A 25,211-nucleotide genomic window follows, 5' to 3' on the forward strand; every position below is an offset into this window, starting at 1 on the left:
AAGAAGTGAATTAAAGGAGTGGCAAGTAGAATGGAGAGAAGATATATTCCAAATATATGATAAAAGTTAACCTGCAGTTTGTACAGAAATCCCTTGCATTCCTATATACTAACAATGAAAAAACAGAGAAATTAAGGAAACAATACCATTCACCATTGCAACAAAAAGAATAAAATACTTAGGAGTATATCTACCTAAAGAAACAAAAGACCTATACATAGAAAACTATAAAACACTGATGAAAGAAATCAAAGAGGACACAAACAGATGGAGAAACATACCGTGTTCATGGATTGGAAGAATCAATATTGTCAAAATGGCTATTCTACCCAAAGCAATCTATAGATTCAATGCAAGCCCTATCAAGCTACCAACAGTATTTTTCACAGAACTAGAACAAATAATTTCACAATTTGTATGGAAATACAAAAAACCTTGAATAGCCAAAGCAATCTTGAGAAAGAAGAATGGAACTGCAGGAATCAACCTGCCTGACTTCAGACTCTACTACAAAGCCACAGTCATCAAGACAGTATGGTACTGGCACAAAGACAGAAATATAGATCAATGGAACAGAATAGAAAGCCCAGAGATAAATCCACGAACCTATGGACACCTTATCTTTGACAAAGGAGGCAAGGATATACAATGGAAAAAAGACAACCTCTTCAACAAGTGGTGCTGGGAAAACTGGTCAACCACTTGTAAAAGAATGAAACTAGAACACTTTCTAACACCATACACAAAAATAAACTCAAAATGGATTAAAGATCTAAATGTAAGACCAGAAACTATAAAACTCCTAGAGGAGAACATAGGCAAAACACTCTCCGACATAAATCACAGCAAGATCCTCTATGACCCACCTCCCAGAATACTGGAAATAAAAGCAAAACTAAACAAATGGGACCTAATGAAACTTAAAAGCTTTCGCACTACAAAGGAAACTATAGGTAAGGTGAAAAGACAGCCCTCAGACTGGGAGAAAATAATAGCAAATGAAGAAACAGACAAAGGATTAATCTCAAAAATATACAAGCACCTCCTGCAGCTCAATTCCAGAAAAATAAATGACCCAATCAAAAAATGGGCCAAAGAACTAAACAGACATTTCTCCAAAGAAGACATACAGATGGCTAACAAACACATGAAAAGATGCTCAACATCACTCATTATTAGAGAAATGCAAATCAAAACCACAATGAGGTACCATTACACGCCAGTCAGGATGGCTGCTATCCAAAAGTCTACAAGCAATAAATGCTGGAGAGGGTGTGGAGAAAAGGGAACCCTCTTACACTGTTGGTGGGAATGCCAACTAGTACAGCCACGATGGAAAACAGTGTGGAGATTTCTTAAAAAACTGGAAATAGAACTGCCATGTGACCCAGCAATCCCACTTCTGGGCATACACACTGAGGAAACCAGATCTGAAAAAGACGCGTGCACCCCAATGTTCATCGCAGCACTGTTTATAATAGCCAGGACATGGAAGCAACCTAAATGCCCATCAGCAAATGAATGGATAAGGAAGCTGTGGTACATATACACCATGGAATATTACTCAGCCGTTAAAAAGAATTCATTTGAATCAGTTCTAATGAGATGGATGAAACTGGAGCCCATTATACAGAGTGAAGTAAGCCAGAAAGATAAAGAACATTACAGCATACTAACACATATATATGGAATTTAGAAAGATGGTAACGATAACCCTATATGCAAAACAGAAAAAGAGACACAGAAATGAAGAACAGACTTTTGAACTCTGTGGGAGAAGGTGAGGGTGGGATGTTTCAAAAGAACAGCATGTATACTATCTATGGTGAAACAGATCACCAGCCCAGGTGGGAGGCATGAGACAAGTGCTCGGGCCTGGTGCACTGGGAAGACCCAGAGGAATCGGGTGGAGAGGGAGGTGGGAGGGGGGATTGGGATGGGGAATACGTGTAAATCTATGGCTGATTCATATCAATGTATGACAAAACCCACTGAAATGTTGTGAAGTAATTAGCCTCCAACTAATAAAAAACAAAAAAACAGTAACAGTCAGGTAAAAAAAAAAAAAAAGTTAACCTGCAGTTTGTAATATAGGTAATATATGTAATCACATGATTTTTTAAAGAAACTTCTACAAGCCCAAGGACAGTTAGAAAATGCCTATGCTACTACCATGACTGTTAAATAAGATGTGTGTGTGCATGTGCGTGTTAAATCACTCTTTGCAATCCTATGGACTGCAGGCCGCCAGGCTCCCCTGTCCATGGGATTCTCCAGTCAAGAGTACTGGAGTGGACTGTCATGCTCTCCTCCAGGGGATCTTCCTGACCCAGGGATTGAACCCAAGTCTCTTACATCTCCTGTTCTGTCAGACAGATTCTTTACCACTGGGAAGCACTAAACAAGATACTAAATTATAAAGCACTGTAGAGCAATATACCAGCTATACGGAAATAAATAAAATCTGGGCATTAATATTTCTGCTACACTTTTTCAGTAACCAGCAGGATTTCAATTGCAATAATACAGATGTTGATCTGTAGCACACTCAGTAGGAGGGACTAGAGCTAAGCTGTAATCGGAGCAAGGCCTCCAGGGCCAGATCTTGAACAGAAAAACAAAGCTGAAGCAGAAGCAGCATCAGAGAGCATGTAACAGAATGAACTGGAAATTCTTAACCAAGGATCAGGTATAAATAAATTTCCAATGAGCCAGGTAATAAAAGATTTCCATAAGCATCTGAAAAGTTCTTTATTGTTTTTAGGTCTCCAGATTCTTTCATCTAGAGCATGCATTCAGTACACAGATACTGGATTGGTAGACTGCAGATCTAATCAATCTAACCAAATATTCACAGGACTTTTCCATCCCATTTCGAAACAAAAACACAAAACTAACTTTATTAAAAATAAATACTTCAGACCAAGCTTTGTAAGGCAGTGCTACCAATGAGTTTCAGGTTTACTATGAGACAACCCCTTTAGATCCACCATCTTTGTCCCCAGGGGATGATTCGGTACATCACAGGCCAGTCTGAACTGGGTGAGCCCCCTCATAGTCACAAGCAGTCTCACCTATGTCTTCTACACACCCTACATGTAGTATCAATTTTTATATGTTGCTGAAAATGACTGGGAAGCCATTGAATATAACCAAAATTATACTCTACTTCCAATTTTTGAAATTTCTGAGAGCATAATAACATGAAATACATGTTAATTTAAAATTAAATTGTCTCCAGCCTCAAATTAACGTGTGTAGGATTAAAGAGAAGTACATAACCCTCCAAATTTTTTTACTCAGATATAGAGAATAAACTTACTTTTGACTTGAGTATCATCCAATGCTTTGTATTCTGTACTCTTAATCGCTAGCTCCACACCATAGCCAGATAAATACATTTTCTGTGAGGATGGTTTCTGTTCAAACACATTTTTTTTTTCAAAAAGAGAGAAAATATTTTGTCAAACACCTGCTTTTGAATTCAGAATGATTGTGTGTTATGACATGAGGGTAAACCATTAATATTGAAGTTTTAAATCACTGTGAAATACTTGTATTCAGGGGATATTTATATTCTCTCTAGAGACAGTCTATTAAGGAACTAGAAACTTGTTGATGACTGCTTCTTTACTTTCTAAAACCTTTGTCATGACACTAATGTTTTAATTACACTTTTACAATGAAAAAAGGAAAGTATCTGATCTTTTTCTGTTATACCATGATAATTTAGCCATCTTTCTCATGAGTTAATTAACAGAGGATCCAATACAAGTGAGTTTCAACAAAACTGTACTCTTGAGAACTACACAACATTTCCTAAGCCAATAAGTGCTTTCATTTGCTGGTTGTCTGGATGGAGGGCAACTAGAGTGTCCCCAAAAGCAGATACTGGAAAGTAGAGGCAAAGGAAACAAAAAAACTCAGTGCCTTGAGCAACCTATTCAGTTCTTTCTTCATGTTTCTCAATGATTAAAATATACCAAATGCTACATGTTAGCACCTATCCTTGCAGTGAGAGGTCACAATTTGCCTAAAACTGAGTTGTCTGAAGTATTTGTGATCAGAATTTGGTATCGTACTTTCTTTCACCTTATATATTATGGGTAAACATAAAATGTACTTCTAGAAGTCATTGTATGAAGAAAAAGAAGTCATCATATTTTTTTAAAAAGTAAGCAACCTGGATGAATACATGTAAACTTTAGAAGATGTCTAAGGTTCTTTCTGGCTTCTAGACTGAATTCTTACCAGTTGTGCTATAATCATTACCATTTGGCATATTCTTCCATGGGTTAGAAAAACTGTTTAACCTAGTACTTAGCAAACTCCTGTGAAGATGTTATGCCTTGGCTTAACTAAGGTTTGCATGAGGGCAGTTTTGCAATCCTACACATGATAGAGGAAGAGGAAGACACCAAATGGAAAGGAAATCTTAACAGTATACTGCTCTTTTCACTCTCTTCTTTCCTCCCTAAACTTCCCCCAAGCCTTAAAAATAAGTAAGTATACAACCTGAGTGACTATTCCTGGACTGTCCTATTTTCAAATAAGATGATGTAAGAATCAGCTTCAGATATGCATAAAGTGTTTAACATTGCTGCCCACACTAAAATTTTAATTTGCTAATTTCTCAGGCACATGCTACAATAAAAGATAGCATGAGAAAACTGGGTTGTTTATAATTATAGTAATCTGGCAAAGTTTGAAGTCTTTTAAAGAGTTTTCAATTTCATACAGCTCAATTTAAAAATACATTTTGACTGTCCACTCAAAAGACAATTAGTTGGTGTCTAAGCTTTAAATTCACATATCTTGTTAATAGTTCATGAAAGAAATGCAATTTCACATAACCAATTTCCATCATCAGTTCTGGAACAGTATTAGCTCCTCAGTAATAAAGATAAATGTTCATTAATTTCATATTTACTTTCTCTATTTGAAAATGCATTAATATAAAAATCTGAATTGTAGTTTAATAACTTTGGATTTGCAAACCAAAAATTCTCACAAGCTAAATCAACTGTTGAGAGGAATCTTTCTTCTTCATCCTATTTCTTCTTTCCCTACAAAAAAAGCATCTATTCAAAAGGTAGTGTGAATAAGTCTGTTTTTATTAGAATTACAAGTTGACTAGATTTACAGTATAATTATTTTGTATGCACAATATGTAATTAATTAAATAGAAGGTTATAATTTGATGCTACAAAGTACCCAGATAACTGTTGAGTATGCTTTCACAGAAGTATATTTAATGGTCACATTCTCCAAAGAACAGCCTGGGACACTGATTCTTAATAGATGAAAATGCCACAACAGCAGGAGCATATTAAAATCACTTGTGAACTTCATTAAAAAAGATAAACATATACTGTAATCTCACATTCCTTTTCTGATATAATTGACATATAACATTGTATTAGTTTACAGTGTACAATAAATATAATGATTTGATATCAAATCAAATCAAACCTTTGAACAAAATAGGTTTGAACTGTGCAGACTACAATGATCCAATTATACATGGATTTTTTTTCCAATAGTAAACTACACTATTACATAATCCTTGGTTGGTCAAACCTGCAGATTCTGAACCATGGATACAGAGGAACTGTATATTAATACTTATGAATATTTTGGGAAGTGCAAATTAAAACACTCTTTCCATGTTTGGAACATAGAAGTAAAAAAGAAAAGTCCTTCTAAGGGCCATTTTAGTGTGTGACGTGAGAGTTTGGTTGTGTGTATGTGTTGGTGGGGGTGGAGGTGTTAAATAAAATTTGAGGTAGCATAGTAATAAGTTCTATGAAGTCATTAAAAATAGAATAATGTGGTAGAGTGTGATAGCAGTGAGAGTGAGGAGAGTGGGGGATAATTCAACACATTTGATCTGAAACTTGAATAAGTAAGCAGCCTTTCAAACAGATTGGTTTGAGAGCTTTCCTATACAATGCTTAGCACAATGAACTAATATATACTATCAATATATCAAGTTAGATTTCCTCATTATAATACATTTTCATTGAAAATAACTATGTTTATTAGTCCTACCAAATATTATGCGTCCTACTGTTGTATGGTTTTGTCTTTTATCCAAGTTGTAAATCTGTTCCAGATATATATAAGGGAAAGAAACATAAACAGGATACTTTCCAGAAAAGACACAGAATCCCAATATATTTTTCCACATAAAATTCACATTTGATAGTTGTGTTATCAGATATAAGTATTCTAGGAGGAGTTATTATGTAAAATCTAGTAGAGAAATTATAAAAAGTAGTTATGAAAAATAGTTTTTATAGCCAAAGTAATCTTGAATAAAGCAAGCATGTACCTGAATGTAATGCCGAAGAACATAAAGAATTTCCCCATTTTGAGCTTTTTCAGACAACACTGTGTGAAATTTACGAAATGCTCTTGTACCCACTTCTGCATAGAGAATAATCACTGGTAAATTCTCTTTGTCTGTAGGAAATTTGTGATCTCCTTTAAACAGATAGGGTCTGGGCCTAAAATGAAAACAAAACACAAACAAGAACTGAAAGTAAAGAGCATATGAGAAATAAATCATGAAACCAAAGAGTGATGCCTCTCATCTGCCAGTTGGTTGTCTTCCAAGTGGCAGACCAGACAGGTAGGCCACTGGCAACAGCCCAGGGTCAGTAAAAATGTACCAAGTTTCAATAAGGGTCAAGGATTCTTCAGGGATAAGAGAACTGCCTTGAATTCTGCCCACAGAGAGTGACCACATCTGCTTTTGGCTTTATATAGATGCATCCTGGATGAGGGCTTCACAGGTGGCATCAGTGGTAAAGAACTTGCCTCCCAATGCAGGAGACATAAGAGATGCAGGTTCAATCCCTGGGTCAGGAAGATACATAAGAGAAGCAGGTTCGATCCCTGGGTCAGGAAGATGCCCTGGAAGAGGGCATGGCAGCCCACTTCAGTATTCTTGCCTGGAGAATCCCATGCACAGAGGAGCCTGGTGGGCTACAGTCCATGGGGTCGCAGAGTCAGACATGACTGACACAACTTAGCACACACACAGCCTGGATGAACAGCAGCAGAAACCCTAAGTCACCATCAACTTCGAACTGAGCTGAATGTATCAATAACTTGATGCAAGCCTTAAGGGAGTAACTGAACTGAGGGTCCCACTGAGTCAGAAATTTTACTTCAGGTAGGGGACCAGGGCATGTGCTCTGTCCCAGAGGAGAACTGCTGCCCCTTTACCGTGTAACCCTAAGATCACAAAAGGTCAAAGTAACAGTGCTCTTGAACATACTATTGCCACTTGACCAGAGACAACTGCTGGGTCCCTTCCACCCTATTAGTTGACTTAGAATCCTAGTTGACTTAGGCCAAAATGTAAACATCAGATAGTAGAGTTACAAGGCTTCCTGAGTCAGGAGTTCAGTTTCAACTAAAGCTTAGCAGCGGTTTTCCTTTTAAAAAGGGGTGTACTTGATGGCTGAGTCAGGCAGGTGGTGCTGTTGTACTCAGAAACTGCATTCCTGCGCACTCAGGCAGCCATTCAGTCTGTAACTGAAGTTGTGATTTCCTCTTCTCCCTCCTGGGATTCTATATTGTTTCTGTTGGACCACCTGGGAATATACTACATGTGGTAGTCTCCCAATGACAGCGTCTCCTTTTAGAATTCATGAGCGTTCACAGCACTCAAAGCATATACATGTACAATATCAATACCAGTTACAGATTCAGATGTGGGAACCAAAACAGTAAAAATAAAAGTACACTGAATTGGCCTAGTGTGCATGCTAAGTCGCTTCAGTCGTGTCCAACTCTTTGCAACCTCATGGACCATAGCCCGCCAGGCTCCTTCGTCCATGGGATTCTCTAGGCAAGAATACTGGAGTGGGTTGTTCTCCTCCAGAGGATCTCTCCGACTCAGGGATTGAACCTGCATCTCTTACATCTCTTGCACTGGCAGGCAGGTTCTTTACTACAGCACCACCTGGGAAGCCCGAATTGGCCTAGAGATCATTTTAATTCCCTTTCCCGTTATGTGCATCTTCCAAACCACATCAGTTGAGTCTGGATGCCTTTTCCTGAAGTAACAAAGACCTAACACTGTATGAGGAGCTACAGTAGCAGGTATCAGAAGACTGCTATCACCCAGCCAGATGCACAGGGAGTGAAGAACAGCAGGGGGAGAAAGAGGGGAGCAGCAGGAAAGAAATTCAAGTGTTGAGCTTTTGTCTCCCCAACCCAGGGGGTCCTTGTCCTTCCTCTCCCAGAAAGCCACGTTGTCTGTCAACATCCCACCCTTGTTTCTAAAACTGTCAAGAACTGTAAAAGGGCTATGGCTTGGTTTCAGCCTACTTACAAAGTAATAAGTTGGGCTTCTGTCATGCCTCAAGTCTGGCAGAAGACATGAGACTCTTGTGTCAAAGACAAAGAACTTTATCGCTCAGGGCATAGCAAGCAGAATGAGCATTTACACCTGGTAACTAAGTTCCACAACAGGGTGTGTGTAACAAAATATGGACCCAAATGGATACTACACAAACAGTGGGTGTACAAGGAACACTGTACCTGGGAAATCACCGTGTTATAACAAGCCCACTCTTCTTTTCAAAGGCAAAATTTTGAAATTTCTTTTCAAAATTAGGAATGATGTAATTCCTCAAGGTTACTCACTACAAACACAACCATGAAAAATGGTTCAAGTAAAAAGCAGCCCAGATCTTGCCTTTTTTAACTTGTCAGACCCAGCAAGAATATGCAGGAATTCACAGGGTCCATGGCAGGGTGCCTCTCCTAACAACATGATGTTAACCTTGTGTTAAATCTTAAATTAATTTAGATTTAATATCTAAATATTAAATACTTAAATTTAATTTAATATTAGTTTCCATAAGAAAATTGAAACATCAGACATCAGAAGTCAGAAATCAATAGCAATTATAAACTAAAAGTTATCAAAATTCCCTTTTAAAAATGCACTAGGAAAAGAAAAAAACACAATAGGGCTGATAATTTTGGAGTCAGTCTATTAATGCTTTAGAGGAATATATAATTCCTATGCTAAATTAACTCTTACAGAATAACATGGTTGCCTAATTCACTATATGAAGTTAGAATACCATTAAAATTGGCATAAACAGTTTAAATAACAGCTAATCTCATTAAAGTAGAAAAATGAGTCTTAATAAAAGCATAAGCAATCAACAAAAATTACCACCACACCATTAAGAAAGTTTTCCCTAGCAACACAAAGAAGGTGTAATAGTTTAAAATATATGACACAATATGTCCAAAGAGAAAAACTTTGAATTCATCTTAATAGGTGAAAAACAGTTCATAAAATAAAACAATTATTTCTGATTCTAAAAACAGAGAAGAGTATAAAACTTCAAAGTTTTAAAAGAAGGCGTGAACAGAAGACATATGATGTTACCCACTGAGATTTGATATAGTAAACATTTAAATTTGTTAAATTAACTAATAGCTTTAACATAATTCTAATTAAAACTCTACCCAGGTTTTCTAGGGAGTCAGTTTGACAGGAGAAAAAGGACTCTAATGTTAGTTTGAAAGGATCAATGAGTGCAGAGCTAAGAACTTTTGGAGGGGGAAAAAAAAGCAGCCATGAAGAGGAAATCGTCCTGTGAGACAGTGGAATAAATTATTAAAGCAATAAATACTAACAACATAGCACTGTTACAAGAAACATAATAGTATAAAACAAATAGTTAAAAAACAGATCACAGTATAAATATGATGAATATAATAACTGACTAGCATCTGAAGAAGGGAAAGATCTGACTGGATCCTTGCCTTCCTATGAAAATAAAATTATATAAACATAGATTAAAAGTTTAAGGTAAAATAAAAACTTTAAGAAAGCTACTGGAAAATATTAGTAAAATCTCTTTCTTACTCAGGTTTGGAAAAAACAGTCTCAGTATAAAAACATACACACATAAAGGAAAAATCAGGCTACATAAAAGTTTCCAAATATTAAAATTAATATGAAATATAAGAAAATATTTGAAAGATTCCAACAAATAAAATAAGTACTAATATGAATTACTAAATATACATTACTGTCTAATATATAAATAACTCTTTCAAAATTAGAGAAACAACTTTAATACTGTTTAAAGTATAAACAATCAGGCAGTAAAACACCTACTGGTAGGTACTACTCTGTAAAAATCACTATTAATAATCTCCTTCTTACTTCTCATATTAATTTGCATTAAATACTTGGAAGAAGAAAAATGTTTTGAATAATGTGTTTATAAAAAGGTAATTCTGTATTTTTGTTATTAATTTTTAATATCCAAGGTACACATTCAATTTATATTTAAAGAGATATAGTATAGCTAAATCCACAGTTTTGTATGTTTACAGGCATACCTCGTTTTATTGGGCTTTTTGCTTCATTTATTGCATTTCACAGACAACTGGATTAATAACTGAAGCTTTGTGGCAACTGTGTTGAACGAGTCTATGGTACCATTCTTCCAACAGTACTTGCTCACTCCCTGTCTGTGTCACATTTTTTTAATTCTCTAATTCTCGCAGTATTTCACACTCTCCTCCAGCAAAAAGATTAAGACTCGCTGAAGGTTCAGATGGTTAGCAATTTGTAGCAATAAAGTTTTTTTAAATTAAGGGATGTACATTTTTTAGACAAAATGTCATTTGTACACTCAACAGACTACGGTTTAGTGTAGACGTAACTTTCATATGCACTGGGATACCAAAAACTTCATGTGAACTACTGCAGTATTCACTTTATTGAGGTGGAACTGAAGCCACAATATCTTTGAGGTCTGTCTGTATTTGAAAAAATAACTTATGTATATAAAATATCTCTCTCATGTGTTTTATGGTATTTTGGTATTCTAAAATCAAAATCTAATCAAGACAAAATATTGAAAGTACTTATATATTTTAGAGAAGGACTTAAGACTCAGATAAATATTCAGTGCACATTCTTTTAAACACAGCCTTAGAATATTACAATTTTTATTGCAAGAAATTTCTATTTCAACCCTCATCTCTCTTTATAAACTGCTCCTTTTACTACAGGCTATCATTAATTTACCTTGAAGTAGCCTTCTTCAGCAGCTTTTTAATCTCATTAATTTTACAGGTGTGTTTCTTATGGATAACCACAAATGCAGCGCAGCCATCTGGTGGGGGCTCATCAGCTGCAATCTAAGATTTCAAAGACGATACTTAGCAACAGTAGCTGGTAATTACAATATCATTTTTAAAACTCACACATTACTTTGATTAAAACAGCTTATCAACTACTATTAAGTTATTGCTCTAATTAAAGTAAAAGTATCTATACACAGGCAGAATCGAACAATTTAACAAAATCAACTTTATAGTAGGAAAATATACTTTGAAATTAATGAAAATGTATCATTAAACTAAAATATTCTTTATAGTTAATGTCAATGGTGATCTGTCCTCATTATTTCCTTATCTCAGTTCAGTTCAGTTGCTCAGTTGTGTCCAACTTTTTGCGACCCCATGGACTGCAGCACACCAGGCTTCCCTGTCCATCACCAACTCCCAGAGATTACTCAAACTCATGTCCATTGAGTCGGTGATGCTATCCAACTACCTTATCCTCTGTCATCCCCTTCTCCTCCAGCCTTCAATCTTTCCCAGCATCAGGGTCTTTTCCAAGAGTCAGTTCTTCATATCAGGTGGCCAAAGTATTGGAGTTTCAGCTTCAGCATCAGTCCTTCCAATAAATATGCAGGACTAATTTCCTTGAGGATGGACTGGTTGGATCTCCTTGCAGTCCAAGGGACTCTCAAGAGTCTTCTCCAACACCACAGTTCAAAAGCATCAATACTTCAGCACTTAGCATTCTTTACAGTCCAACTCTCACATACATAATTGACTACTGGAAAAACCATAGCTTGACTAGATGGACCTTTGTTGGCAAAGTAATGTCTATACTTTTTAATATGCTATCTAGGTTGGTCATAACTTTCCTTCCAAGGAGTGTCTTTTCATTGCATGGCCATCTGCAGTGATTTTGGAGCCCAAAAAATAAAGTCTGCCACTGTTTCCACTGTTTCCCCATCTATTTGCCATGAAGTAATGGGACCAGATGCCATGATCTTAATTTTCTGAATGTTGAGTTTTAAGACAAATTTTTCACTTTCTTCTTTCACTTTCATCAAGAAGCTCTTGAGTTCTTCACTTTCTGCCCTAAGTATGGTATCATCTGCCTATCTGAGGTTGTTGACATTTCTCCCGGCGGTCTTGATTCCACTTGTGCTTCATCCAGCCCAGCATTTCTCATGATGTACTCTGCATATAAGTTAAGTAAGCAGAGTGACAATATACAGCATTCACATACTCCTTTTCCTATTTGGACCCAGTCTGTTGTTCCACGTCCAGTTCTAACTGTTGCTTTCTGACCTGCATACAGATTTCTCAAGAGCCAGGTCAGGTGGTCTGGTATTCCCATCACTCTAAGAATTTTCCACAGTTTGTTGTGATCCACACAGTCAAAGGCTTTGGCACAGTCAATAAAGCAGAAATAGATGTTTTTCTGGAACTGTCTTGCTTTTTCGATGATCCAGCGGATGTTGGGAATTTGATCGCAGTTCCTCTGCCTTTTCTAAATTTAGCTTGAATATCTGGAAGTTCACGGTTCATGTACTGTTGAAGTCTGACTTGAAGAATTTTGGGCATTACTTTGCTAGTGTGTAAGATGAGTGCAATTGTGCGGTAGTTAGAGCATTCTTTGGCATTGCCTTTCTTTGGGATTGGAATGAAAACTGACCTTTTCCAGTCCTGTGGCCACTGCTGAGTTTTCCAAATTTGCTGGCATATTGAGTGCAACACTTTCACAACATCATGTTTTAGGATTTGAAATAGCTCAAATGGAATTCCATTACGTCCACTAGCTTTGTTCGTAGTGATGCTTCCTAAGGCCCACTTGACTTCACATTCTAGGATGTCTGGTTCTAGGTGAGTGATCACATCATCGTGGTTATCTGGGTGGTGAAGAACCTTTTTGTATAGTTCTTTGTGTATTCTTGCCACCTCTTCTTAATATCTTCTGCTTCTGTTAGGTCCATACCACTTCTGTCCTTTATCGTGCCCATCTTTGCATGGAAAGTTCCCTTGGAATCTCTAATTTTCTTGAAGAGATCTCTGGTCTTTCCCATTCTATTGTTTTCCTCTATTTCTTTGCACTGATCACTGAGGAAGGCTTTCTTATCTTTCTTTGCTGTTCTTTGGAACTCTACATTGAAATGGATATATCTTTCCTTTTCTCATTTGCCTTTCGCTTCTCTTGTTTTCACAGCTATTTGTAAGGCCTCCTCAGACAACCATTTTGCCTTTTTGTATATATCAAATAACTATAAAATTACATGAAATATTTAATTATAATCAATGGTAACAATGAAAATACAATCAATGATAGGCTATGGAACCAGGTATAATAAATTTGTAGATCTTTTTTAACTAAAGATATTCACATTAAGAAATTTAGTTATGTTTCTAGTATGCTTCTTTGTCAAATACAGTCTGGGTATTTTTACATACTTGTTGAAACATCTGTATAGTTGGAGAGTATGCCCTTATAGAGAAAGCAAACTTTAAGAGATTGATATGTAAATTGTCCAAAAATTGTCCAGCTTTCTTCAGGATTAAGTTGTTGTAAGAATAATCTGATTCTGTAAAAAGAATTCAAAAGAAAAGGATGTTAGTATTTTGTATTTCAACACATTAGCACATCTCTCAGTGTATAGCTAACTAAACTAATGTCATATTTTAAGTTTGGAATAGAAGGTGTTACAACAAAAGGGAAAATCAAGATCTCCATTTTATTATTTACTTCATTTGTACCTTCCAGTGAAGTCCAGGAAATCAATACAAGTCCAGACTAAAATAATCTTGCCATTAAAATCTAAGTGGAAGACAACAACATTCACTCCCAGGTTGAGGAGTTATAATACATGGATAAGATATAGGCCCTACTTAAAATTTAAGAGGAGACTAAGAACAGCTTAGGACTCTACACCATCTCTAGACCAATTCTTAAACTGCAATTAAAAATTATTTGTATAATTATTTGTTTAATGCTGTCCTTCCTATTAAGCTAAGCTGTTGAGGCAGGAATCTTTTCTAGCCTTTCAATTATACCTTTCTACTCTTGTCACACAAAATAGACATTTAATACATTTATGGAAGTAATATCTAAGAAGTGAATAGACCTTTTCATTAAGGCCAATAATACTTTCCTAACCATGTATTTCAAAGAGTCATCATATGAGACGCTTCTCATCATATGAGAAGACGCTGTCTCATCAGATGAGACATCATTCACTTCTACTTCAACAAACTACAGGTGATTTTTCAGGAAGTTATACTGAGTTTCCCTCCAACAATCAAAAAAATAATGCAAGATCTGCTTTGGTAGTAAAAGCAACACAAAAGCAACTAAAGAGGAGGTATTATCTTAAAAATGGATCTTAAAAAATCCTAATAGCTACAGGGTCAATAACATAGTCAAAATTTAATCACATAACAAAAATAAGACTACATCAGTCAAAATGGATTGGTTTTACATGAAAATAGAGAACTGAGTCAACAGAAACAAATCTGAGTAGTACCAGACAGAGACATCAAAATTTGTCAAGGTCACTGTTAATTGCTCAGTCCTGTCTGACTCTCTGTGACCCGATGGACTGTAAACTGCTAACCTCCTCTGTCTATGGGATTCTCCAAGCAAGAATACTGGAGTGGGTAGCCATGCCCTCCTCGAGGGGATCTTCCTGACCCAGGGATTGAAACCACGTCTCCTGTGTTGCAGGCAGATTCTTTACTGTCTGAGCCACCGAAGTATCTCTAATGTAGTAACAGATGTAGGATTCAGGGGTTTACAGAAAGTAAACATGTATTTTAGGTTTAACTTGCAAGACAATCATGAATGCATTGGACTATTTTATATTTTAGGTAATGTTTAAAAACAACTAAATCCTTGCTCACCAACTAACCTGCCAAGAATGATTTTGCCCTTTCAATATCTTTCATCTTTAGTTTCACTTTTCACTCAGTTTTTTACATATTGACATTTAATATACATAAATCACTCATTTAAAAAAAAAAAAAAAAAAGCCACAGCAGCACTTGATGGGTTAGGTACTGGCTTATCGTATTTGCCTCATAGTCAATCCTGGAAAATTTAGTAATACTTTATCTCTACTTCCTCAACTTACTATAGTTTTTCAATACTATACCAGTAAAAATGCTCTCAAACTCACTACTAATTTTTCTGTTGATAAAGGTTAATATTTATATTACTTGGTTCATCTTTAGTATTTGATAACATCTATCTTTTACCACTCAACATGGCTTTCATGATACCACATTTTCTAGGTTTTTGCCTACCTCCACTGGTACTCCTTAGACTCTGTCTCATGTTCTTCTCTGGTTATCTCTTAAACACTGGTGTTTTTTTATCTATTTTCTTCTGATTCCATCCTTTATCCCTATAACTGCCATTACCTTCTTGGTGTTGCTAACTTCCAAATCCTATCTTTTAGCTTAGATTTTTTAACCTAAATCTCTCACTCATATCAGCTTACTGGATATCCTCACTTGGATATTCCACAAGCATTTCAAATGTGGCACATCCAGACAGCAAACATTTTCCTACCCCAAACCTGGTTCTCAGTTCTAAGTAACTAAGCTAGAGATGTCATAACCTTTTCTAAAAATCTTTCCTTCAAAATATATAGACAACTTTACTTGTGTAGAAACTATTAAAATCTTTATGGGCTTTGAGAATTTTTATATGCTGAGAACATGGAAAAATGAAAATAGACTCTGGAGTCAGATAAACCTTGGTTGACATTTCTGATTCACCACACAAAACAACACAGGTTAGTTAATTATCTTGAGACATTAATAAATACATAACTCTGTAGCAGAACCATACAAAATCATTTAAAAACAGGTAATTCAATGTTTAAAAAGTCTTAATGTGCTGGTACATAATGTAAACTGTCCTCATGAAATAGCAGAAAACTAGCACCCGAATTAAAAAAGTTAATGTTCAACACTCGCAATTTGTTTTAGGTAAGTGTATCACTGAAATTATTCTTCAGTGAAGAGTACTGAAAAGGCCTCATGGAGATTTAACAACCTAGAAAGTTATGAGTAACTAAGGGTTTTAATGTATCCTCTAGGATAATGTCTTGAAAACAAATTCAGTGAAGTCTGATAGTTTTTAACATATTTAATTCCTCATATATACCATTTCTTCCTATGCCTAACAAGATCAGCAATGAGGCAGCAATATGCATTTGACTCTCACCATTATGAACAACTTCAACAGAATTATATTTTTGTGTTAGTAATTCTTAATACAATTCATTTTAGCTGTTCAACCTTGAAATATATACACCTCCTATGTTTGTTTGTTTGCTTTTCCTTAATACAATTCATTTTAGCTGTTCAACCTTGAAATATATACATCTCCTATGTTTGGGTTTAGGTATTCCTGAGCTTATATTCCAACTTGTTAATGACCTGCCTCCAGTCTGTCCAGACATGATGTTTCCTTTAGGTATAAAATATGCTAATAAACCTAAGCGACTTACAGATTTCAAAATTTATAAAAGTAATTTTCAAGACAGCTTCTCCAATAGAAAATGTCACCAATGAAGTTCATAAACATGTACTGAGAAGAACAAATGTGAGATAGGGACACTCAGAATGTTAAGTGAAAGTCAGAAAATCTGGTGTTAGTTTTTTTTTTTTTAACTATCACAAAAACCTGATATATTAATTTAGCTTTTTTTTTTTAAAAAAAAATATCAAATAGCAAAACTAAAATCAGACACTCAGTCACATCTGACTCTTTGTGACCCCATGAATCACAGCACACCAGGCCTCCCTGTCCATCACCAACTCGCACAGTCTACCCAAACTCATGGCCATTGAGTCAGTGATGCCATCCAACCATCTCATCCTCTGTCGTCCCCTTCTCCTCCTGCCCTCAATCTTTCCCAGCATCAGAGTCCTTTCAAATGAGTCAGTTCTTTGCATCAGGTAGCCAAAGTATTGGAGTTTCAGCTTCAGCATCACTCCCAACACCCAAGACTGATCTCCTTTAGGATGGACTGGTTGGATCTCCTTGCAGTCCAAGGGACTCTCAAGAGTCTTCTCCAACACCACAGTTCAAAAGCATCAATTTTTGGCACTCAGCTTTCTTCACCGTCCAACTCTCACATCCATACATGACTACTGGAAAAACCATAGCCTTGACTAGATGGACCTTTGTTGGCAAAGTAATGTCTCTGCTTTTGAATATGCAATCTAGGTTGGACATAACCTTTCTTCCAAGGAGTAAGCTGGTGACTTACATGGCTTGCATGGCTGCAGTCACCATCTGCAGTGATTTTGGAGCCCAAAAAAATAAAGTTGGTCACTGTTTCCCCATCTATGAAGTGATGGGACCAGATGCCCTAATCTTAGTTTTCTGAATGTTGAGTTTTAAGCCAACTTTTTCACTCCCCTCTTTCACTTTCATCAAGAGGCTCTTTAGTTCTTCTTTGCTTTCTGCCATAAGGGTGGTGTCTTCTGCATATGTGAGGTTACTGTTATTTCTCCCAGCAATTTTGATTCCAGCTTGTGCTTCATTTAGCCCAGTGTTTCTCATGATGTACTCTGCATATAAGTTAAATAAGCAGGGTGACAATATACAGCCTTGACGTATTCCTTTCCCTATTTGAAACCAGTATGTTGTCCATGTCTAGTTCTAACTGTTGCTTCCTGACCTGGATACAGATTTCTCAAGAGGCAGGTCAGGTGGTCTGGCATTCCCATCTCTTTCAGGATTTTTCAGTTTGTGGTGATCCACACAGTCAAAGGGTTTGGCATAGTCAATAAGGCAGAAATATATGTTTTTCTGGAACTGTCTTGCTTTTTCAATAATCCAACGGATGCAGGCAATTTGAGCTCTGGTTCCTCTGCCTTTTTAAAACCAGCTTGAACATCTGGAAGTTCGCAGTTCACTGTTGAAGTCTGGCTTGGAGAATTTTGAGCTTTGCTAGCGTGTTAGATGAGTGCAATTGTGCGGTAGTTTGAGCATTCTTTGGCATTGCCTTTCTTTGGGATTGGAATGAAAACTGACCTTTTCCAGTCCTGTGGCCAGTGCCGCGTTTCCCAAATTTGCTGGCATATTGACTGCAGCACTTTCATAGCACCATCTTTTAGGATTTGAAATAGCTCAACTGGGATAAATACAAAACCAACAATCTCCCATTGCTTTACAAGTAGACTTCTAAGTGGTCACAGTTTCTCCTTGCAGTCTACTCCTGTTGTCTCTTCTGCTTGTCTTCCTTTCCCTATGATTTCACTAAATCCTGTCATCCAAACTCAACTCCAGCACTTACCACTGGAAAGACTGTCCTGTTCTCTGAAATACTGACCAGGCACCTCTTTATATCCTTCCATGTTATACCTATCTGTCCCTAGTAAAGCTGTGATCACTTACAAGTAGTGGTTCTGCTGTTTCCATCATATTACAAGGTCTGGAGAACATAGATCACACTTATTCATGTTTGTATTCTCAGTATCTAAAGCAGTGCATATTATCTCTCATGATTCAAATAATGATTACTGAATAATGAAGCTTTTTAGTAAGTTTTTTGAAAGAGTAATTTACTTGGTTTTGGAAATAATTTCAGTTTAAAATATTAAAGGTATGTCTGTTTTCTTTATCTTAAGCCTATCTCATAAAAATCATAAAATTGTTGAACTTAAAGGCCACTTAAGCCAAACAAGCTCTAGTAAAGGAACACTTAAAACACTCAAAACCATTGTTCATCTTACATTTACACTCAGGAATAAAATCCTAAACTACTTAATCATCCTACTCAGAAGTTTTCTCTATGCTTAAAAGGTGAGAAAATTCCCACTTGAGGGGTTTTATGTTAACATCATTTATTCTATTCTCCGTAGAGACAGTAAACTAATCTTTTTTTTTAACCTTTCCTTATAACAATAATTAACCTTTCAGCCTCCACTGCTAAAATCTAATTTCAGCATCTGATATTCCCTAAGAAACACAGTAATAAACATGTGTTCATTTTAAAACTACATACGTATATGTGTGTGTGTGTGTGTGTGTGTATATACGTATATATGTATACATACACACGTATAAAAAGTAGGAATGATTAACCCCATTTTATAAATGATGAAATGAAAGTATACAGGTTATCTGGCTTGTTAAGGGAAAAAATTAAAAATCTCTTTAAGAGTTCAGGAGTAAAAGTATTATGGCAAAAAAAATTCTTTCACCATTATTACATGCAAAACTAATACTATTTCAAAGAAGTCTAGGTAAAAAGAAAACCATAATTCAACAATTTCTATTTCTTGATTATAATGTAATAGCCAAACGCTGCTAATTGTAAGTTTTCTTATAATAAATTATTAAAACCTTATACGTTTGGAAATGGATGACTGGAATAGTTTCCATTAAAATATCTTCAAAGTTAATACTCAGATTTACTAAATTAAGTATATACACTTAAACATTACCATTAAAAATAAACATGTCTAACATAGGCACAAAAATATGTATCTGGAAAGTTGAAATATGTACACACCTACCTGTTTGCTTATAAATTGCTAATTCTTGTACAGTTTCCAAAAACTGCCAAAATTTTTCATTACTTTCTTCTGCTATAAATTCACTATTAAAAATAAAAGTAATCAGTTAATAGCTAGAAATTAAAAAATGATTTTGATACTATAAAATGTATTTTAGAGCCAAATTACAACTTCTGGTAAAAACCAAAACTCCCAAAACTAAGGTTACCGATTTCCATCTACTATAATACAAAAAGAGAAAACACTGATGATTCTTCCTGAGTTATCATTCTAAACTACAGGAATATAATCATAACTGGAAAAGACTATATGACAAATTACTTTTGGTTTTTCCTCTTTATTAGGTAAAAAATAGATAATTTATTTTGTCTTCGATGTGAAATGCACTGAGAAGTATAACTTAATGGCAATATAGGGTTTGATCCCTGGGTCAGGAAGATCCCCTGGAGAAAGAAATGGCAACCCAGTACAGTATCCTTGCCTGGAAAATCTCATGGACAGAGGAGCCTGGTGGCCTACATACAGTCCATGGGGTCGCAAAGAGTAGGACATGACTGTATTGATTTAGCATGCACGCATGTGAAATGCCCTGAGAGGTATAATTTAATGGCAATACAGACAGTGTTATATAAAAGTAAAAAGGTAAAAAATAGCCTATTTTTCAAAAATAAAACCTGGTCTTATAAACATCTTTATAAAGCAATATTATTTTTATTTAGCTACCTATTTGTGTAGACAATCTTATTTCAAACAGAAAATACCTTAATCAAAAAATTAACAGAAAATTGGTACACTGCATTAAGTCTTTGGCCTGGAAACCCCCTAAAAAATGCCATTTATCCAAAAAGCATAGGAAAGAAAAAATAGCCAAAGCAATGTAAAGCCTTTTGGAAATAGTGAAATAAGTGAAAGGTTATTCAGTCTTGTTTGGAACAAGGTACAAGACACCAAAAACAAGTAGATCTAACTATTTAAACGAGAAAGGATACAACCATGAAACAGATGGTACAGATTCTGCTGTTGTCGACCTTCTTTTTTTTAGCCTCAGTAAACCTAATGATTTCTGTCTCTTGAGAAACCTGTATGCAGGTCAGGAAGCAACAGTTAGAACTGGACATGGAACAACAGACTGGTTCCAAAAAGGAAAAGGAGTACGTCAAGGCTGTATATTGTCACCCTGCTTTTTTAACTTATATGCAGAGTACCTCATGAGAAATGCTGGACTGAAAGAAGCACAAGCTGGAATCAAAATTGCTGGGAGAAATATCAATAACCTCAGATATGCAGACTACCCCACCCTTATGGCAGAAAGTGAAGAGGAACTAAAAAGCCTCTTGATGAAAGTGAAGGAGGAGAGTGAAAAAGTTGGTTTAAAGCTCAAAATTCAGAAAACTAAGATCATGGCATCTGGTCCCATCACTTCATGAAAATAGATGGGCAAACAGTGGAAACAGTGGCTGACTTTATTTTTTTGGGCTCCAAAATCACTGCAGATGGTGATTGCAGCCATGAAATTAAAAGACGCATACTCCTTGGAAGGAAAGTTATGACCAACCTGGATAGCATATTTAAAAACAGAGACATTACTTTGCCAACAAAGGTCCATCTAGTCAAGGCTATGGTTTTTCCAGTAGTCATGTACGGATGTGAGAGTTGGACAGTGAAGAAAGCTGAGTGCCGAAGAATTGATGCTTCTGAACTGTGGTGTTGGAGAAGACTCTTGAGAGTCCCTTGGACTGCAAGGAGATCCAACCAGTCCATCCTAAAGGAGATCAGTCCTGGGTGTTCATTGGAAGGACTGATGCTGAAGCTGAAACTCCAATACTTTGGCCACGTCATGTGAAGAGCTGACTCATTGGAAAAGAACCTGATGCTGGGAAAGATTGAGGGCAGGAGGAGAAGGGGACAACAGAGGATGAGATGGTTGGATGGCATCACCGACTCGATGGACATGGGTTTGGGTAGACTCCGGGAGCTGGTGATGGACAGGGAGGCCTGGCGTGCTGCAATTCATGGGGTCGCAAGGAGTTGGACACGACTGAGTGACTGAACTGAACTGAAACCTAATGATTAATATAAATGGAAAGTATTGAGGGCATTCAAGACACATGCAAAGTTAACTAATTCTTGTGAGTCTGAGATAAAGGCAGAAAAGGAGGTGAGAAAACTGATTAATTCATCAACATACTAAACATGACAGGCATATGAATTTAAAGCAGTAACTCCAAGGCAACCCTTGTTATTAATGGTGTCCAACTCAATGGCATTAAAACAGGCAAATAAACAAACAAAAAGGCTAAAAGGAGAGGAAACTATGGGAAACACTAAATAGGATGTAACCAAAAAGTTATGGTACAAAACCTTTAGAAAAGTAGAGCACAACACTTGTTACCTAACTGACTTGACCAAACACTACTGACAATGCTCATATATTGTGCAACTATGGGAAAAAGACTTCTTCCATATGTCGGAATTTATACATATGAGTATGATCCTTCAAAGTAATCACCTTACTAAAGTATTCCCTCACAATTACTACTTCACTATACCACTGCTCTAACACTTTGAGAACTCTTCTTGAATTACTTTCATAGGCAATTTGCCAATCATTACTCTTAGAGGACAAAATAGCCTTGAGAGACCATCTAAATCAGCATCTTACCTTCCAAAAATGTAAGTTATTACTTTGGTCAAACTTTTTAAAAGCAAAAAAAAAAATCCAAAATTCTGGTATTTCCAGTTTGTTTACTTGTTTTATATAACATTTAGCACCAAATAACAAGGTTTCTTCTCAAAAGAATTTTATCTATTCTAACATAGAAAAAAAAAATTTCCGTAGAGGATAATTTTACATGTACTAAAGAGCCGGACAGTAATTATAAGTGTTATTTCAAAAAATATTTTCAATAAGAGCAACACCAGTGGAATAAATACAGTTTAAATGTTCAAGTTATGGTATAGGTGTTGAACAATTTAGCCTCATCGGCCTATAAACATCCCTAGCAAATAGTACTAAATTATAAGTGTCTTAGGGCTTCCCTGGTAGCTCAGCTGATAAGAATCTACCTTCAATGCAGGAGACCCCGGCTGGATTCCTTGGTCAGGAAGATCCCCTGGAGAAGGGATAGGCTACCAGTATTCTTGGGCTATCCAGCATTCCTGGGCTTCCCTGGTGGCTCAGAAGGTAAAGAATCCGCATGCAATGTGGGAGACCTGGGTTCCATCCCTGGGTTGGGAAGATCCCCTGGAGGAAGGCATGGCAACCCACTCCAGCATTCTGTATTTCTGCCAACAGCCTCCTCAAGGCAATCTAGGCTTTTTCTACCATGCTTCTCAAAACTCTTCCAGCTTCTGTCAGATTCAACAGGTAATTCTACATTTTTAGGTATTTGTTACAGCAGTACCCTACTTCAAGGTACAAAAGCAAATCAGTTTCCTATTGCTGCTGTAATAAATTATCAAAAATTTGGTGACTTAAAACAACAGAAACTTACTGTCTCACAGTTCTGGAGAAGTCCAAAATCAAGTTATTGGTAGGGCTACACTCCCTCCAAATGCTCTAGGGGAGAACCTTCCAGGTTCTGAAGGCTTAAGGTGGTCCTTGGCTTGTGGCTTACATCAATCCTATCTCTGTCTCTATTCATATGTCCTGGTCTTCCTGTGTCTTCTCTTATGTATCTTATAAGCGTAATGGACTTAGTATCCATCCAGACCCGTAAGAATCATGTCTTAAGACCCTTGATTACATTGTCAAAGAGCCTTTTTCCAAATAAGGTAACATTCACAGGTTCCAGGGGTTAGGATGTGGACATATCTTTTTGGAAGCCACCATTCAACTCACTACAAGTTATGGGGATGGTACAACAGAGTGGGGCTAGACTGTGAAGAACCTAAGGATGCTCCTTAGAGCATCCTATGGGAGTTCCAATTCTCAGACTCTTGAGGCAAGTAGAAATTGAAACACTCCAACTGCCAGTCTAATAATGGAAGAAGTTAGACTGATTTGGAACTGAGTGTGAGACCATATCCATGCAAAGTATGGAAGAAACTGGGGAAAAGGTAGAGGAATAGGACATATTTTAAACTAGAATATTTTGTTTAATAAAAACTGTTTTATCGTAATATCTATACTACATCTAAATATCTATATATTGTAACATCTATACAGATGTATCTATACCACAGAAATTCAATGGATCATAAGAGACTACTATGAACAATTAAACAACAACAAACTGGGCAGCCTAGAAGAAATGAATAAACTTCTAGAAACATACAACTTATCAAGACTGACCCATGAAATAGAAAAATCCAAACAGACTTATTATTAATAAGGAGACCGAATCTGTAATCAAAAGCTTCCCAATAAACAAAAGTCCAGAACCAGATAGCTTCATTGTTGAATTCTACCAAACATGTATGACAGAAACCAACACAATATTGTATAGCAATTATCCTTTGATTAAAAATAAACTTAAAAAATAAAATAAAGAATACCAATCCTCAAACTCTTCCAAAATAAAACACTCTCAAACTTGTTTTATAAGACCAGCATTATTCTGATACCAAAACCAGAAAAGGACACAAGAAAAGAAAATTAAAGGTTGACATTCCTGCTGAACATAAATGCAAAATCTTCAACAAAATATTAGCAAATTGAATACAATACATTAAGAGGATCATACACCATAATCAAGCTATTCCAGGGAGGCAAGGATGATTTAATACCCACAAATATACAAATGTGAAACACCATATTAACAAATTAAAGATAAAACCACATGATCATCCCAATAGACGCAAAAAAAAAAAAAAAGCATTTGAAAAAAATCAGTATCAAGATTAAAAACTCAAAATGGGTATAGAGGGAATGTCCTCAACATGTGCTGTGCTTAGTCGCTCAGTCATGTCTGACCCTTTGCGACCCCATGGACTGTAGCCTACCAGGCTTCTCTGTCCATGGGGATTCCAGGCAAGAAAAGTGGAGTGGGTTGCCAAGTCCTCCTCCAGGGGATCGAACCCAGGTCTTTCGCATTGCAGGCAGATTCTTTATAGTCTAAGCCACCATGGAAGACCAAGGATACTGGAGTGGGCAGCCTATCTCTTCTCAACATAATAAAGGCCATATACAACAACAACAAAACCCAAAGAGATAGGCTTGCCTGGTGGCTCAGTGGTAAAGAATCCATCCACCAATGCAGGAGGCATCCGTTTGATCCCCGATCTGGGAAGACCCCACGTGCGGTGGAGCAACTAAGCCTGTGCATGACAACCAAGCCGTGCTCTAGAGCCCAGGAACTACAAAAAAGCCCATGCAGCAATAAAGACTTAGTAGAGCCAATAATAAATAAAAGTATATGTATATATAATTATATAAATATAAAAGAGAGATAACAAGTGTGGTGAGGCTGTGGAGAAAAAGGAATCCATGTGCACCCTTGCTGGTTATGTAAACAGGTACGGCCACTATGGAAAACAGTTTGGAGGTTCATCAAAAATTTTTACAAACTATCATATGATCCAGCAATTCCAATTCTGGGTGAAAAACACTGTAACTAAAATACAGG

At 36.4% G+C, this 25,211-nt stretch overlaps 1 protein-coding gene across 1 annotated transcript in view; it reads right to left on the reverse strand.

Moving 5' to 3' along the window:
- The window catches only part of UGGT2 (UDP-glucose glycoprotein glucosyltransferase 2), a 136,750-nt gene that overhangs the window by 109,694 nt on the left and 1,845 nt on the right, over nucleotides 1–25,211 (reverse strand). The window contains exons 2-6 of the mRNA XM_061133771.1: nucleotides 19,645–19,727; nucleotides 13,561–13,691; nucleotides 11,081–11,193; nucleotides 6,335–6,509; nucleotides 3,323–3,419 (exon numbers count right to left, since the gene is read on the reverse strand). Coding sequence (XP_060989754.1) covers nucleotides 3,323–3,419; nucleotides 6,335–6,509; nucleotides 11,081–11,193; nucleotides 13,561–13,691; nucleotides 19,645–19,727 — 599 coding nt within the window. The remainder of the gene's footprint in view (nucleotides 1–3,322; nucleotides 3,420–6,334; nucleotides 6,510–11,080; nucleotides 11,194–13,560; nucleotides 13,692–19,644; nucleotides 19,728–25,211) is intronic.

This window comes from Dama dama, chromosome 30 (assembly GCF_033118175.1).
Source record: "Dama dama isolate Ldn47 chromosome 30, ASM3311817v1, whole genome shotgun sequence".
In the NCBI taxonomy this organism is placed as follows: domain Eukaryota; kingdom Metazoa; phylum Chordata; class Mammalia; order Artiodactyla; family Cervidae; genus Dama; species Dama dama.